General features: G+C 38.5%; 1 protein-coding gene across 3 annotated transcripts in view; it reads left to right on the forward strand.

Annotated features, from left to right (window-relative positions):
- LOC134528232 (nascent polypeptide-associated complex subunit alpha, muscle-specific form-like) overlaps nucleotides 1-16,338 on the forward strand; it is a 216,179-nt gene that overhangs the window by 183,917 nt on the left and 15,924 nt on the right. For all 3 annotated transcript variants that reach the window (XM_063361650.1, XM_063361651.1, XM_063361652.1), the window contains 2 exons: nucleotides 10,570-11,259; nucleotides 11,868-13,612. In XM_063361650.1, coding sequence (XP_063217720.1) covers nucleotides 10,570-11,259; nucleotides 11,868-13,612 — 2,435 coding nt within the window. The remainder of the gene's footprint in view (nucleotides 1-10,569; nucleotides 11,260-11,867; nucleotides 13,613-16,338) is intronic.

The following is a 16,338-nucleotide window of genomic DNA, read 5'->3' on the forward strand; positions in this document are numbered from 1 at the left end:
AAAAAAAATTATTTAGGGGGATTTTCTTAAGACCTGGTCTCACGCGCCGTGTTGGGTAGTTAATATTCTTGTCATTACTATTTTTTGGGTAGCTTTTCCTGTAAATTTGTATCGATAGCGCTCTTGAGTATTAATTTTCTAAAGATTATCTTAGGGGAGATAAGGTGGTAACTTTACAGGGAAATTCCTTAGTTGGGCCATTCCATGTCAAATCAACCAAGGTCCCAACCCGACCTTCTCAGATTTGTCTGAAATTTGGTATGGTGGTAGCCCTATTAAATAGTAACATAGAGCAATTTTCATTTTATTTTTATCCCTTCTGGTTCTTTAGTTGTACAATTCCAAACATTGCCAAAATTCAGGGTTTTTTGTTCGCGAGCAAATTTTTATTTATTTATAGGTTGAGTTCTAATAAAGCTGGAACAGTGAAAATAAGCTCATTTTTGAGATTATTTGCTGGGCTTAAATTTGATATACAACATAATTTTTTTAAAAAAAAAATTCACTTTTCAAAAACTTTTTAAAAATTGTATATACTGGTTTTTAAAAAACTGTACTTTTAAAATTCTGAAAAAAATATATGTTAAAGAACAACATACTGACTATGAATGCTGAAAGTTTTATCATGGGATGCCAATGGGATCATATTAAAATACAATTTTATGTAAAAGAGTGGGTCACTATTTTAACCTGCTGCTGTAAGGTTAGTAAATTTGCTTTGGAATATCAGTAAATACAACAATAAAGTAGGCCTTGAAGTAATTTATAATATCAACTAACTAATATAATTAATATCTTTTATTTTGGAAAACACTAATTGTTTGTGGTTTCATAAGCATATTTTTCAAAACAGTTATGTAGTTAAAAAATTGTATTGTAGCATATAAACAAGTAGGACAACTTACCAATTCTGACTCTCTGAACTGCACGGCAAATTGTTTTAAAAGTTGCAATTGAACTGTCTGATGATTCACATTATTTAGCACATATTAAAAAATATAAGAACACTATATGTAAATATTCTATGGTTTTGAAAATAGTTTACACTGTGCAAACCATCTATAAGGTTGGGGGTTGAACTCATTGAATAAGTCTCGAGCATAGGAGCATTTCACAATGCGAAAGGGTGTATGTTCTTCCAGTGGCAGTTTTTGGATTTAATGTTGCCTTAACATCACTGCTTCTGATATGTAAAATGTCAAGATGGCGAGGAAATGAAAATGATGCTGCTGGTCCATGCGGATGAAAAAGCTAACCTCAATCTCATCATTTTCTTCACTTTTATCAAGTACACATGCCATCCACCAGTGGTCATCGTATTTACAGGCAGTATAGCCACCATGTGTTATTTTACTGAAGGGTACAGGATCAGTGTCTAAATCAGTAACCAGCACAACTTCACTTTTGTCTGAGTTAGAGTACTGTTTGGTCTTGATTTTGTTTTTTGTCAGAGGAATGTAAGAGTGCAACTTCTGGGTTCCAATGATTGGACAACATTTGTCAAATCTTTCTTTGAGGCTGAGTTCATGTCTTAAATGGTCTTCTGAAGTAGAGAACTGAAAGTAAATGCCTTTAATATTTTCTTTAGCAAACAAGAAAAATTGTTCAGGGCTCAGGATCTGGTCAGAGAGAGGTCGTTGAAGACTAGCACGAGCTGTTAGTCTCTTGACACTTTGACAGTCCCACCCACACCATCACTGGCTCCTTTTCCATGGGCAGTAGCAGAAAAATACCATTCAGCATTGATTCCAAAATCTTCTTCATGATGGCATAAATTAATTAAGTTTTTTTGTTCTTATACTGAGCTGCTGAGCTGTCTGAAAAATAGAACATCTTGGTAGGTTTCTTACCAAAATATCCAGTTAAAAAGTCAATTAAATATGATTAGAATAGATGTACTGCCACCGTGTCATGTGTCAAATGCTCAGATATTACAACATAATTGATATGTTTGATTTCATTATCATCATTGTAATAGGCAACAAAAGGGTGGAGAATTGCTTGAGTGTTCGTCCAATGGTAACCTTGAACCTCATCTTGTATTATAAATGTGTAATTCTCTGAAAAATCAGTAACTACCTACCAAAAAATCTCCTTCCTTGAGGTCACACTTTGTGTTTTTTTTGAAAATTAGATTGTTGTGTTGCAATAAAGGAGTGTCGTTTCAGCAAGTCCAACTTTTCAATCAAACAATCGATAAACTCTTCTGTTGGTTGTATCATCATTTCTAAAGAAGTCCAATCAACTGTAACCCACTTTTTGTAAGTTATCTGGTCAATGTTGTTAGAGTCTAGTGTTGTTTCGAAAAACTCTCTTAAAAGTCCAGACCCAGGACAGAATTCACACTCATTGAAGTAGCAGCAAGGCAAAGGGGGATTGCACATAACTCTAGCAATACAATGCTTGTATGTTACTTCTTCTCCGGTTAATTTGGATATTCTGCAACCATCCAGGATAAGTTTGAAGTTCTGATGTGTTGTACAGACACAAACACAGTGTGTGCCACTTCCACCTGCTAACAAACAGTTTTTAGGCCTTAGTTCAGAAAATTTTGAGAAACCTATTAGAACATCCGTGAACTGATCTTTAAACTTTGCATAAATTTTTTAGGTTAGTTAATACTAATCTTTTTTGTACTTTTTTTTTTCCCCCCATCCATTACGGTTGCAACAAAGTCTCTTTTTCCAGGCATGGATCTACTAATGTCATCAGAGCAATAAAAGTTTTTCACCAATTCAAAAGTTGTTTTATCAAGGACTTTTCCAGGTTTTGGGTTGGGTGATGACAAAATTCCTTTCTCTTTAACTAGCTCTTTAACTTTCCTGACCATATAGTTTGAACATGAAAACTCTTCCTGAATTTTTGCTACTGGCCAACTTTTAGGTAAAACTGTTAACACTGTTATTTTCTCACTTCTGGAAGAACAATTTTTGAATTTTTCTTTTAACTGAAGAATAATTTCAGATTCAGATGTGTTGGCTTCTTTCTTTTCTGGCGATACATTAAGTTCTCTTTTTACTGCAGAGGATAATTTTTCAATTTTAGTTTTTGAATAGTTCTTTTCAGCTAAACGCTTTTTCTTAATAGGTGTCTCACCCAATATTTGCAAAGAGTTGTTCAAACTGTCTACAAAAACATCAGTTATAACGTTCTCTGTTGAGTCTTCAGAACTTGAGAGCTCTGGGATTCTATATCTAATTCTGGTTGAGGCGTAGTTACAATTTTTGATAATTTTTTTCTGCATTAGTTACAGACTTTTTGAGTCTGCACTAAAGAAGGTAATTTTTTTTATCATACGCTCATTAACATTTCGTAGGTTCTTCTTGTGATTGTTATGGCCTTTCTGACTTAATGAATTACAGCATAATGTAGAAATTTTCGGCATTGTGCATAATTTACTATAATACAGTGTTCTATTGTAACTGAATCAGAAAATAAAATAATAAACACAAAACATAAAGCTAGTAGTTTGCAGTATAGGCCTAGACTTATAACTAATACTCAATTGTCCATAATACAGATAACTGGCCTACAAATTGCTACATATAGTATATTGTCATCACATCTGAACTAAAACATATTTATTTTAAACTAAAGGTCACACTTTAGGTTGTAAGAATCACTAATAAAACTCAATGAAGAATCCTAAACAATTTAACCATTTGCCACTTCACTCTACAAACTAAGTAGTAACTTTTATAGGTTACTAGCTGCCCGACCCGGCTTCGCACGGTTGTATTTATGGGGGGGAAAATGAGACCAAATCTCCTATTTACAGTTATAATAAATGAAATAAAATGAAAATTAATTAATTTTGACAAAAACTTAATACAATGCTTTGTAATGTACCGAAGAAAAAACGAATAGCACCGATGGTTTCCCGACTCTCGAGCACGCAACGTTGTCATGGAGATGAAGTACCCACTGTTTCCCGGGCTTAAACACCAATCAACATTGATAATCGAACATTAATCGAAATAAAAACTACCCTATCTCTCAAGTTGGAAACAATTACACATAAATGCCAATTTTCATCGAAATTGGTTGACTTGGTAAAGAGTTCACTGGACCTTTTTAGAAATCAGATGTAGTTAGTAATTGTCTTCTTAATTTGAATAATTGGTGGTCTGTATTTAATGAGTGATGAGGACTACACTAACAATGAAATAGCCGTTGCCATAGAGACGAATGAAGCATCAACAAAGCAACAGCCGTTGCCATGGTGATTTCCTACCAAAAACTGGAAATAAAAAAAAAATTTAGGGGTGGACTACCCCTAACATTTAGGGGGATGAAAAATAGATGTTGGCCGATTCTCATAGATACCGGATAAGCACAAAAAATTTCATCAAAATCGGTCAAGCCGTTTCGGAGGAGTATGGCAACGAAAACTGTGACACGAGAATTTTATATATAAGATGTCAAGAATTGGAGGAAAAACTTGAGAATTGGAGGGAAACAAAGAAACCTTGATAATCTCAGCTGATTTGCGGTAAAAAAAAACTTTAATCTTATTCACCCTATAACTACAGGGATAGTAGAATAAGAACAAAATAAGCAGTGAATTCCTATGATAAAAATAGCCACTCTTCTACATATAATTGTATTTTAATATGATCCCATTGGCATCCCATAATAAAACGTTCAGCATTCATAGTCAGTATGTTGTTCTTAAACATATATTATTTTCAGAATTTTAAAAGTATAGTTTTTCAAAAACCAGTATATACAATTTTTAAAAAGTTTTTGAAAAGTGAATTTTTTTTTAATGTTTTTATGTTGTATATTGAATTAAAGCCCAGCAAATAAGCTCAAAAATGAGCTTATTTTCACTGTTCCAGCTTTATTAGAACTCAACCTATAAATAAATCAACATTTGATTGCGAGCAAAAAAAACCCGAATTTTGACCATGTTTGTAACTGTACAGCTCAAAAACTGGAAGGGATAGTAATAAAATAAAAATTGCTCTATGTTAGTATTTACTACGGCTACCACCATACCAAAATTCAGACAAATCTGAGAAGGTCGGGTTGAAAACAGTATTTTTTTTGGTTGATTTGACATGGAATGACCCAGTTACTAATCATAAAAAAAATGAAATAACCAACATATATTTTTTTAATTTATTAACTACAAAGTATTTTTTTTCCTGAAATTGCAACGATCTAAATGAAGCTCCGCTAATTATTACAATAGTGGACGTATAAATTCCAATATTTATTTACTCTCACAACTAGAGCTTGGCTCAACAGTGGCTCACACGTCCGCCACGCCGCGACACCGTCTCTGATGCTCAGATCTTCGCACACAAAAGGGCGTTACTCTTCGCCCGCTATCGCTCGCCAAGGGCATCACCCACCCTCTTCTTCACTACAGCTTCGCAGGTAGTTTATACTTATGAGTTCGCCCCCAGGGATAGGTATCGTGGCCCTCGGAAGCGTCTCCGTCACCGAAGCCCCCTCGACCTCACACTCGAAGCAGCAAGAACAATGGCGTCCTAGTTACGCCACTTCACGCGACGGGGCTCTGGTAACCTGCCGAACCCACCAGAGCGACGGTGAGGCGGTCAGGACTCCTTGGGAAGGCGCTGGTGGAGAGAGGGGGGTTGAAGTTGCTAATGCAAGGTCCTTGAAGTCGTAAGAGGAAGGGGAGGGTCGGCGGTTACCTATGTCCATGAGGAGGTGGGGTTTATCCCACAGGCTATCGCGCCGGGCTGGCTAGCCGGCCTCGCCTCTATAGCAGCCTCGTGTCAGTACCATATTGCATGTAGCACTACGAGGACAGCACACTGCCTCGGGTTGTGTGTTAATGAATGAAAATAAGTACTCGAGGGTACTTTAGAGATGGCACGTGAATTTATTTGCCATGTTGATACTTCAACTGCAAAACATTTTTTTTTTTGTTATAATGAAGTTTGACGTTAATTCTCTGCTGTTGTGTTAACATCTTTGTTTAACAACACTCGCCACATTGTGACATTTGTTACGATTATTCCTAGCGAGCTCTTTTCAGGCTATTTCTAGCATGTTAGTCTTTATTACACAGCTATGATTTGTGTTGCTGACCAATTTTCAGTTTTTGATAAACAGACCAGCTTTATGTTAAAACTGCCTTAGTGTTGTTCATGTTTATTGGTCGGCTGGGTTTATTTCAGTTGCGTGTCAACTGTCAGCAGGGTCAGCAGTTGAGTACCCGACACATAGGTTCCGCTTTGGGTTTTTCCAATAAAACTCCATTTAAAAAAAACCAGTCTATGACCCACTGTTTCAGTATTATTACAAAGAAAATTCAATTGCAAAAATGGTAATGTTTTATTACATTTTAACATAACACCTAGAACGTACGTACATTACAGGTGAACACAAACGTACGAAGCGCAGACTGATTACAGTCACAAGTCTAAATGCTATCCGCGTAGTATATATCAACTTATGTTAGATAATTTTGTGCGCTTTAGCAACTCCCAGGTTGTTTGGTAATGGTTAGACCACACATGTCCAAAAGATTAAATTTTTTATTTCACTGGATTCTGAACTTGCTGAGCAGCTAAGCAAAAAAAAAAAAAGTAATAATATCGGGTGCTTTTCTCTTTTTTTTTTTTCTTTTTTTTCACACCTGAGCTAAGCAAATTCATATTCACATTTCATTCAGCACCGAGTTTAACATTGTTGGCAGACTTAAATTTTACCTTTGACTTCTGAATTTTTTTATAAAACTAATAAAATTGCCACTGCTAATTGACAGTCTAGTTTCCTACAAGAAATCATGTTTGTTTTATTGATTACTTGACAATACTCTGTTTGGTTTTCATTATTATATTGTCAAGTGCCTGTCAACAAATAAAAGTTCATGCGAAATGAAGGCGTTAACAATTAAGTTGAACCATTGCAAGAAGATACGCTGTTAAAAATATTATAATTAGCCCTTATAAATTCATATAATGATAGATAAATTATATTTCATTTAGAAAATCTAAGAGTGTAGTTAACTAAACAGAAAGTTTTCGGTATGCTTAATATTAAAAAGCTAATTGATTAAAAAAAATAGTTTTCATAAAACCCACCATAATGCAAACATTTTGAGATAAAAAAACAGGTAATGTAAATAAACACATTGGTTGGATTTTTTTCTCCCAAAAATTCCCGGCTCTTTGTCAAAACCGATTGATAGCACACCAATCACAGACATCCAGTGCGGAAGCAAACGCGTTCTGAATGGCCCGGTCAAATAGGGCGATGGCTTGTCTTGCAGACAGCCGCCAATCACTTGCGTACCGTACTGCAGTCTAATGAGCGACCAGTCTTTTTGTTTTCTTCGCAAAAAAAAATACACGCCCCAATTTAATATATCCTTGGACGTGCTTATATATCAAACAGTGGAAGCAGTTCCTGATTTGCCGTCGTTTTGACTGACTGCGTATCTAAAACAAAAATGTTTATTGTAAACGATTTTCTGTAAGCGACGTGATTTTTTTTTTCGTAAGTTTTTTCTGGTGGTTTTATATGATCTGTTATTGTTCGAGGCCCCGATAGAGCAGTAGAGGCATCTATAGCCTGTATCACGCTTAGAATTCAGTACAGATCAAATGGTGTCTACTGTTGCCAGATTGATTCTGCCCGACTTAAAATTTAAAGAAGTTATTTTGCATACTATAAGATAACTATAATAAGTTTCAATATATATTTTTAATTGTATTATGTGTTGATTTTTGAATGTAAAATAGTGTCTTTTAACAGTATTAGTACAGTTTACATTCTGAAAGAAATATTTATGAATTATAAACTCTAGTTATTATGTCATAGGAGAAACTATTTATACCAGTTTGAAACTATAATCTACGAGGCATTACTTTAATTATGTGCTATCGTCAAACCAAGCCAAAAAATTTAATTTTAAATTATTAAAAGTAATTTGATTTCAAAAACAATTAAAACCAAGATGGCGTCGTGAGTTACGTTTCCTTAGAAGTAAGAATCAGTAGCGGATCCAGAGGGGAGCTAAGGGGCTCAAGCCCCCTCCAAAAGCATCTGGGTCCACTATTGTTTTAGGGTTTGCCTTGATAAAGCCTAGCCCCAGCTGGGTCAAGCCCCTCCCAAACCAAAATCCTGGATCCGCCATTGGTAAGAATTGAACCGTATCAGATGATGCACTTGATGAAATACAAGAAGAAGGTGTATTTACGAAAATTTCATTCAGAGTCATCATTTTAAAATGCATTACATTGTGAAGTTGTGTCTAAAATTTGTGCTCTTTTACGTGTATTTGGCAACCGAACACACTGGAACGAGGTCAGCGCTAATATCGCATATCGTGTGTGGGAAATAAAGGGAAGAGAGAGAGAGAAAGAAAGTACATGCCCACTTGAAATCCTCACTGCAAACTAAAGTTGAGACACACTATAGCAGATGGCGCAACACCTAGCGTAGTGATCCACGTAGCAATGCAATACAGATCAATGGCAGAAACTGGAGGAGTGAGAATACACCTGGCAACAGCGCGGTGTTGAGGGGACGTCAAAGATAAATTTTTCATACAGCTCGCTCGGCACGCCTGCGAACGGATTTACCTGCGGGATGGACCTGTGTATCTTCACCCTTCCCCTCGAGACACACAGAATAAACAAAATATATTATTTACTCCGACAAAAGATTCCTTCGGAAACCAGTTGCCAATAAATAGCAAATATACTGTAACTTTGTTCAACACGTGGCTATGGCTATTTTTTGCATATACTTATATGAAATACGTTTTTAAAAATAATTACTAAGTGTTTCTTATGAAAATTGGCGCATGATGATTATATTTTAATTAATGTTTGATTCAAGCATAATTTATTTTTAAACAATGGAGAGGAGATTCTAATCCATACTTACTAACCATCATCGGACGTGGTCAAACACTATTTCCGCCATGTTTGGGCGTGACAATATGGTGTTGGTGAGGTAAAAAAAAATGACTTCAAATACGTCACGGCATGCCATCTCCTGACAATTCATGACGCCATTATTGAAGCCCATAGAAGTGCCACACACAAAAAAAAAAGCGTGTCATGGCGGACGCCTCTGGCAACATTATTGAGTTTATGAAATCTTGTAGCACTTTGTATGGATCAGTTTCAGTGCAGTAAGTGTTAGGTATTTCGTGACTAGCGGGTAACAATTACGTAATACTTCAAATTACAAATGTATTATTTTCAAAATAATTTCAACAAACGCTTGTGTCTTTAGAACACAATCCCGGTACCATTCGCAAAACAACGCACGTGTTTATTGTTTGCGAGTATGAACGGACTATGTCTTCACTTCACCTCGAAATCAAAATAATTTCAACAAACGCTTGTGTCTTTAGAATACAATCTCGCTACCATTCGCAAAACAACGCACGTGTTTGTTTACGAGTATGAACGGACTATGTCTTCACTTCACTTCGACATCGCGGTCATTAGACATGATGAAGGGCAATGAGAGATTGTTATGGAGCGCTGACTGAATGCAAGATGAAGCCGGGGGGGGGGGGGAGGGGGGAAGAGGAAGTACCCCGAGAAAACCCACAGGCTCACGACGACTTACGAAACGTTTCCCGATTGTGAAAAATACGGATTCGAGCCAATTACAGTGCACAGAAGTTAAGGCTGGGTTCAACAATAGAAAACAAAATAACAGTAACGGTAGGTTATGTGTACAAGCTTTGACCACGACACACGGAACTGTCATGCGCAAAGGAGGAACACCCAATGGAAGCAGAGTAGGGTGTCAGTTAGGAATTGGAAATTGTTTATATCTATTTATCATTTATGGTGTTATAATAAATCGAGGAATAATCTACTTAAGTAATTCTTCCCGTGAAAATTATTGAGATAGTAGGTATTTAGGAAAGTGGCTCGTGATGAATTTATGATAAAATAAAATGATAAAGTATCTTTTAGGTTTCAAATTTTTTTTACTAAAAAAATATTACTCTTTCATTTTCTTAATAAAACTCTTAACACTGACTGACAGACAACGCTCAGCTTAAACCAGCGGGTCTAGAAGCATGAAAGTTTACACAAGATTTCCTGATATAACGTAGGTGAGCAGTATGAAAGGATTTTTGAAAATTCATCCTCCAAGGGTGTTAAATTGAGGAAAAAAGTTTGTATGGAAGTTTTTCATTTCAGTTAGAAATATAAAAATTGGTGTTTATCCTTCTGTTTATAAATAAAAGTCAGTTTGATCAGCGTTTTTGGTAATCCCATCAAAAAAAACAAGGTTAAAGTACTTTTCATCCGGGAACACGGCTAGTTACCTAATGAAATTTATAAGTTGAACATATAGTTTACAGGCTGCTGGTCAGATATCTCCGGAAAATGATACTTTAAATATTTATTTACTAAAACTACCAATAGAGGTTATTTTCATCGCGGAATTTCGTTGGATAAAATTAAATACACAACAATTAAACTGTTAACCGATTTCGCACAGGTCGTGTACATAGTCTGTTATGACTTGCTCATGTTTGTTTTCTGATCGTGAACACGGTCATGGTCCGTTGGTTCCGTGACTGAAGGTCGATGCTCGGTTGTTTCGCAGGGACGACGCGTGGCGGCGACGAGTCGTCCGACAACGACGTCATCATCACGGCGACGTCATGCGCGTCTGGCGGCGAAGTGACCCAGCAGCAGCAGCCGCCCACGTACCGCTACCCGGCCGCCTACCCGCCGCCCGCGACGGCCACGCCGCACTACGCCTACCCCTACACCCAGCACTACCCCAGCCCGCCCGCCTCCGCCAGCGTGCAGTACTCGGCCGCGCCGCCGCACTACCACCACGCGCAGGACCTCTGCTACTCGGGCTACCCCGCCGCCAGCGCGCCGGCCCCCTACTTCCACAAGGCGTACTCGACGCCGCCGCCGGCCGCCTACCACCGCCGCTACCTGGCGCCGCAGTACTACACCTCGGAGCTGTACCCCTCCGCCGCCGCCGCAGCAGCCGCCGCCGCCTCCGCGTCCACGCCGCCCCAGCAGGGCTCCGCCGCCTCGCAGCAGCAGCCGCCGCCGCCTCCGCAGGCCACGCAGCAGATGGTGGTGGCCGGGGGCGGTAGCTACCTGCCCGCCTCCAGGGAGCACGCCGTGCCGCCGCCGCCGCTGGTGGACAGCTACCCGCCGCCGCCCATAGTGGACCCTTATCCCCCGCCGCCGGGCTACTACACGGGCTACGCCGCCGGCCCCGCCTCCGCGGCCTGCTACACGCACTCTCCGCCTTCACGGGGGCTGTTCATAGGTGAGCCTGCTCCCCGCAACCTAGTTACATGACTCAACAAAGTTCACGTTTCTGGAAATTGATTGTAGGATTTTTTTTTATTACTTTCTTTCACTAATAATTCATTTCAATTGTAGGCAGATGAGGAATATTATTGAATGAGAAAAGTGATCCTGCACCTGTTTTTTTCTAATTAAAATAATTTTTTTCTTAAATTATTTCTCTGCATAGTAACTTAATTCAGTGAAACTGTTTAGTAAACGATGAAACTTGCATGCATCTGAGTGTTCACAAACTTATAAGTATAAGGATGCTATCAATAAAATGATATTTTTAGTACCATGTATGTTTTGTATTGATATTCTCCTCTAATACCATCTAGATGGTTTATGAATGAGGCGTGCTGCTGATTACACCATTCCTTTAGTAACATAACAAATTATATTTTAGCTTAGTAGGTACATAATATTTGCAGTTGAGCCTGTTCATTATTCACCAACACGTTTCTTTTTAGATTACTGTTTGCACAAATGTACTATATTTTAAAATAAAAACTTTTATTTTTAAGTGTGCTAATGTTTAACCATGATAGATAGAAATTAATGAACACCTATGTTGGGTTGTTGCAGATCCTGCGTACCCTAGTTGCCCGTGCCCCATGCAGTCGTGTCCAAAAAACGTCCATACTGGGCCTCTTACTGGTGATGGTAAGGGGCCTCATCTCCTGAGCAAGCAGCAGCATCCTCTGCCCCCGGTGGTCCTGGCGCTCCCGCTGGAGCCGCCAGGGGCGCTCGGGCCGCCCAGCCCCGCGCGGGGCAGCGCCGGGATATCCCAGCCGCCCACCCCGGCGGCGGCTTCCGCGAGGAACCCGGGCGCGCCCCCAGAGGACGAGGACTGCGCCCCCTTCACCTGGAGCTCGGAGGCCCAGCTGGACGACAGAGAGCCGCCCCGGCAGGACAAGCAGCTGCCCGAAGACCCCGACTACCGCCTCCCCGGAGACGACGCGTCCCAGCACCGCCTGCTCACGATCATGAAGCAGCCGCAATCGCCAGACTGCGGCAAGCCGATCAGCAGGAGGTCCTCGGCGGACTGCCCGAGTGAGAGCAAAAACGTACCTTTGTTGATGTGCGATACTTTCCAGAGCAGGAGTGCCAACGCCCCCGCAGCGGAGGAGGAGGTCGTGCGGGCGGAGACGGACGGTGTCAAGTACGAAGACAAACCGGTGGAGGTTGAAGTGAGCACTGCGAAGTTGTCGAGTTCAGCTGTCGCCGAGCCAGAACCCGACGCTCCCAGGGTGGAATCGGGCCAGAAGAGGAAGTCGGATGTCATGGATTCCGAAAAAGGCGAGAAGATTCTGTTGCCTGCGCCCAAGAGACAAAAGTCTTTAAAAAGCAGCAAACTGGCAAGTGCCGCAATGAAAGATTTGGATAGTTTGAAAAAAGAAAATCTGTCCCCGAAGATAGTCTCTTCTGCCCAAGATAACATCACCAAGAAAACTGCTCCTCTTTCTTCAAACAATAACTCTGTGGCTAACGTGGTACCTTGTCCAAAGAAGAGGAAGCTACAGGACATCAAGCATTCAAGTGAGAATGCAGAACCTGTAGAACCTGTACTTCCGGCAGCTAAGAAAAAAAAATTAGCTGCGAAAATTTCAAAAAATCTAAAAGACTCTAAAACTAAAACATATCCTTCACGTGCTAAACAATTAAAGGACAAATCTCATGCAAATGGTATTACAAGGGATTGTGATTCAATTAATGTAAATGTTTTGGAAAGTGCGTTGTGTAGGAATAGAACAATGCTCAATAATTCAGCTAAAAAAAATAACTTACCTACAGTTCCTGTTGAAAATGGCAAAATGCCTACCACCAAAGTTGAATGCAAAGCAAAAGCAAATAATGGTTGTCCAGTTCCGCAAAAGAAGCATGTATTGAGGAAGACAAAGCAGAATGATTTGGTTAATGATATACCTAATACACTACCAACAGCTTCGAACAAATCTCGCCGGAAAAACTCCTCTACTGTCGACACAAACAGTGCAGCCAACAAGCCTACAAGTAAGAAGTCAAATTTGCTTCAAAGTCAGCACAGAAGGGAGTCATTATCAGAAGAAGAGACTGAAGTCATTCCTAAAGTGCAGTGTTTGGGTGGTGTAAGAAGGCCATCTTTGGCTGCAAACAAGAAAGAACAGTTGAAGGGACAAGTTAAGAAAACTGTGAAAACTAGCAGTGAGGTATTGGAACACGAAAACAATGGTTTGGTGACAGTTTGTAGTAAAAAAGCTCCTTTGAAGCGATGTGCATCAATAACACCAAAGTGGTCGAATGGCTGGTCTTGGAATGGAGAACCTTTCTTCGCAAAGGTCTTTTTGTCGGTAAGAACTGTTTTTTGTTTTAGTTTTTTAATGTTTGCCCATTTTAATAATGTGTATAACTCTCAAAACTGATGCTGATTAGTTTTTTTAGATGGTGCAAGTCACTTGCCTTTCCAAAGGCTCATCGTAGCATTTCATTAATAATTTTCCACTACTAAGCGTAGAAATATAGGTTTTCTTGTATTTTTATTGAATGGATGTATTATGTAATTCACTTTAAACCTTTATGAAGTAATAATTTTACCAGAAAAAAAAAAAGCAGATTTTCCTTATATGTTCATTCTTACACACGTAAACACATGTAATCCTATTTTTGTTATTCAAACATTTTTTTTTCTTTAATTTTTTTTCATTGCTTTAAACAAACCATTCTACATTTAATTCACAAATTTCTTTCATAGTTACATATGCATGAACCCTTTGACTTAAAAAAAAATGTATTCTCAAACATGCTTTACATTTTTTTTTTGTTAACCCAACTAGGACAAAATTTAAACCATTTAGACTCTTAAATACAAATGTTGCATTAAAATTGCTCATTATATCAAGTAGGTCACACAAATGTAAGAATTTTATTAATTAAATACTATTTTATTTAATAGATTGACATGTTCTGAGAAAACATGTTATCAGCTAAGAAAGTAGTGTCTTAATTTGGTTTAATATCAGTGCTAAATGTAACAGTGCTTTTAATGTTTTCAAGAAGTTAAGAAATTATTCGTAATGAAAAAAATGTTATTTTTTCAGATACACCTATCCCTCACTTAGCACGTCTTCAGAATGCACGGATTCATTTAGCGCGATGTTAATTTTACTGCCCCAGTCTTATCTAGCACGTCTGTAAATTTCAGTTTGTGCGAAATCTCCACAGGCAAAAAAAAAAGTTGGGCACGACACCACAAAGTCTGTTTCAACTTCAGTGAACAACAGCTGTACCGTGGGATACAGTTAGCCAAACAAGGGGGAAGAAATGCGCGTGCAGGTCTGACTACGCTATCAGCTGTTGTACAAACATCAGCTATGGCAAGTTAAATTGCGGTCTATGCAGTGTAAAGGACCAAATTATTTTACGTCCACGCGTATGCCGCCGTGCCGCACCGTTTTCGCCTAGCCACAAACCGAGCCGTGAACTCAGTCTAGCCAGTGGCAAGGAATTCACACAAACAAAAGCAATGTCTGCCCATTCAGCTGCTGGTAACTGTACGTGCTTGATCACTCATAATGCATCGTGTTCAAGTATTTGAGACAAAACTAGAAGTATTACGGCGCGCATATTGACATGAAGGGACTGCTTATGTTGGTCACACTGTGTGCACAATATTCTTTTAAAAACGTTTTTAAACATTATAATCTTTATCTGTTTGTCTGCATCGCCGCGGTGTACCGTTTATAAAAATGTAGCCAGTGCTAGTTGGCATCATTCATGTTTGGCTATGTTGCTTCCCGTATAGAGCGAGCACACGTAGTCGAATATCAATATTGATATCTCACCGATTGCATGCAACGCACGCTCTCGGTCTTGTGCCGAGTTTACTACATTTGATAGCCCGCACTATTTCGTGGTGTGTACTATGACGATAGTTATGCGTTAGTTCAGGCTCGCATTTGGGTCACAGATTTTGTTTTTCTATTTAAATTTGAATAAAGGTTTTTGTTGCATGACTTATTAATTTAAATTGTTTGGCGGCGTGCTTTTTTCATACTCTACTTTTTAAATAAATGCAGTTTCCATGAATGGGTTATGTTTGTATGAATAACTTTACCTAACAACAATTTTTTTTTCGCATTAAAATCGCACCCCTACTTTTGAAACTTGATATTATAAATTGTGCAACGATTATGCGATAAGACACGATAAGCACTTTAATTTTTGAAAAATTAAAATGTAATCATCCAGACAGTAATATTGGTTTCACTGTCAGTAAAGAATGGTTTGGAAAAGTATGCGACGTGAGTTGATGGTCACGTCCGGGCGGGCAAGTCAGCCAGCCGACTGATAAAGTACATAACCACGTACCTATCTCCCGTTATGCAGTGTCGTATTTGTCTTACAAAGTGTGATAGGAGGCATATAAAGATTAATAGTGTGACACATTTATCGTTGAGTGTTGTTCAAAGCATTTATATTACGTAAAGTATATTTTCCTAGACAATTTTGGAACACATTAATTAAATTAGCCTTGCTATTTATGGAAACTTATGCTTCATAATACGCGATTTCGAATAACACGAGCATTTTGAGGAACGAGTTAGTAGTGTTAAGTGAGGGATAGGTGTAATGTTGTTGCAGGTAAACATAGTCACTTTGGCCAAAAATGTAATGGGGTATAATGGGTTAGTGTTTGCGAGAAAATGTGAAATTCTTTAGTTATGAAATTTCTACAGATATCATGCTTAATGATATTGTGATATTCTCGTTACGTGTGCCATAGACCCCAAAACCATCGTCAGCTTAAAAGTGTGTGTGTATATATATCATAATTTTATGGTCAATATAACTGCATCAATTTTTAACAAATCACTTCCAAATTGATACATAAAATCTAGTAGTGGAAAATCTTAGTAGAGTTCGTTAATGGGCAATATTATTACAATATGTGCATTTCATTAAGGGCCAGTTCTTGCTACCGATACTATCGATCATTTTGTTCACGGTAGGGGAATAATATTATTTCGTTTTTATAACACGATTTTATAACAAATACGAATCCCAAATACACCAAACT

Source organism: Bacillus rossius, chromosome 1 (assembly GCF_032445375.1).
Source record: "Bacillus rossius redtenbacheri isolate Brsri chromosome 1, Brsri_v3, whole genome shotgun sequence".
NCBI classification, from domain to species: domain Eukaryota; kingdom Metazoa; phylum Arthropoda; class Insecta; order Phasmatodea; family Bacillidae; genus Bacillus; species Bacillus rossius.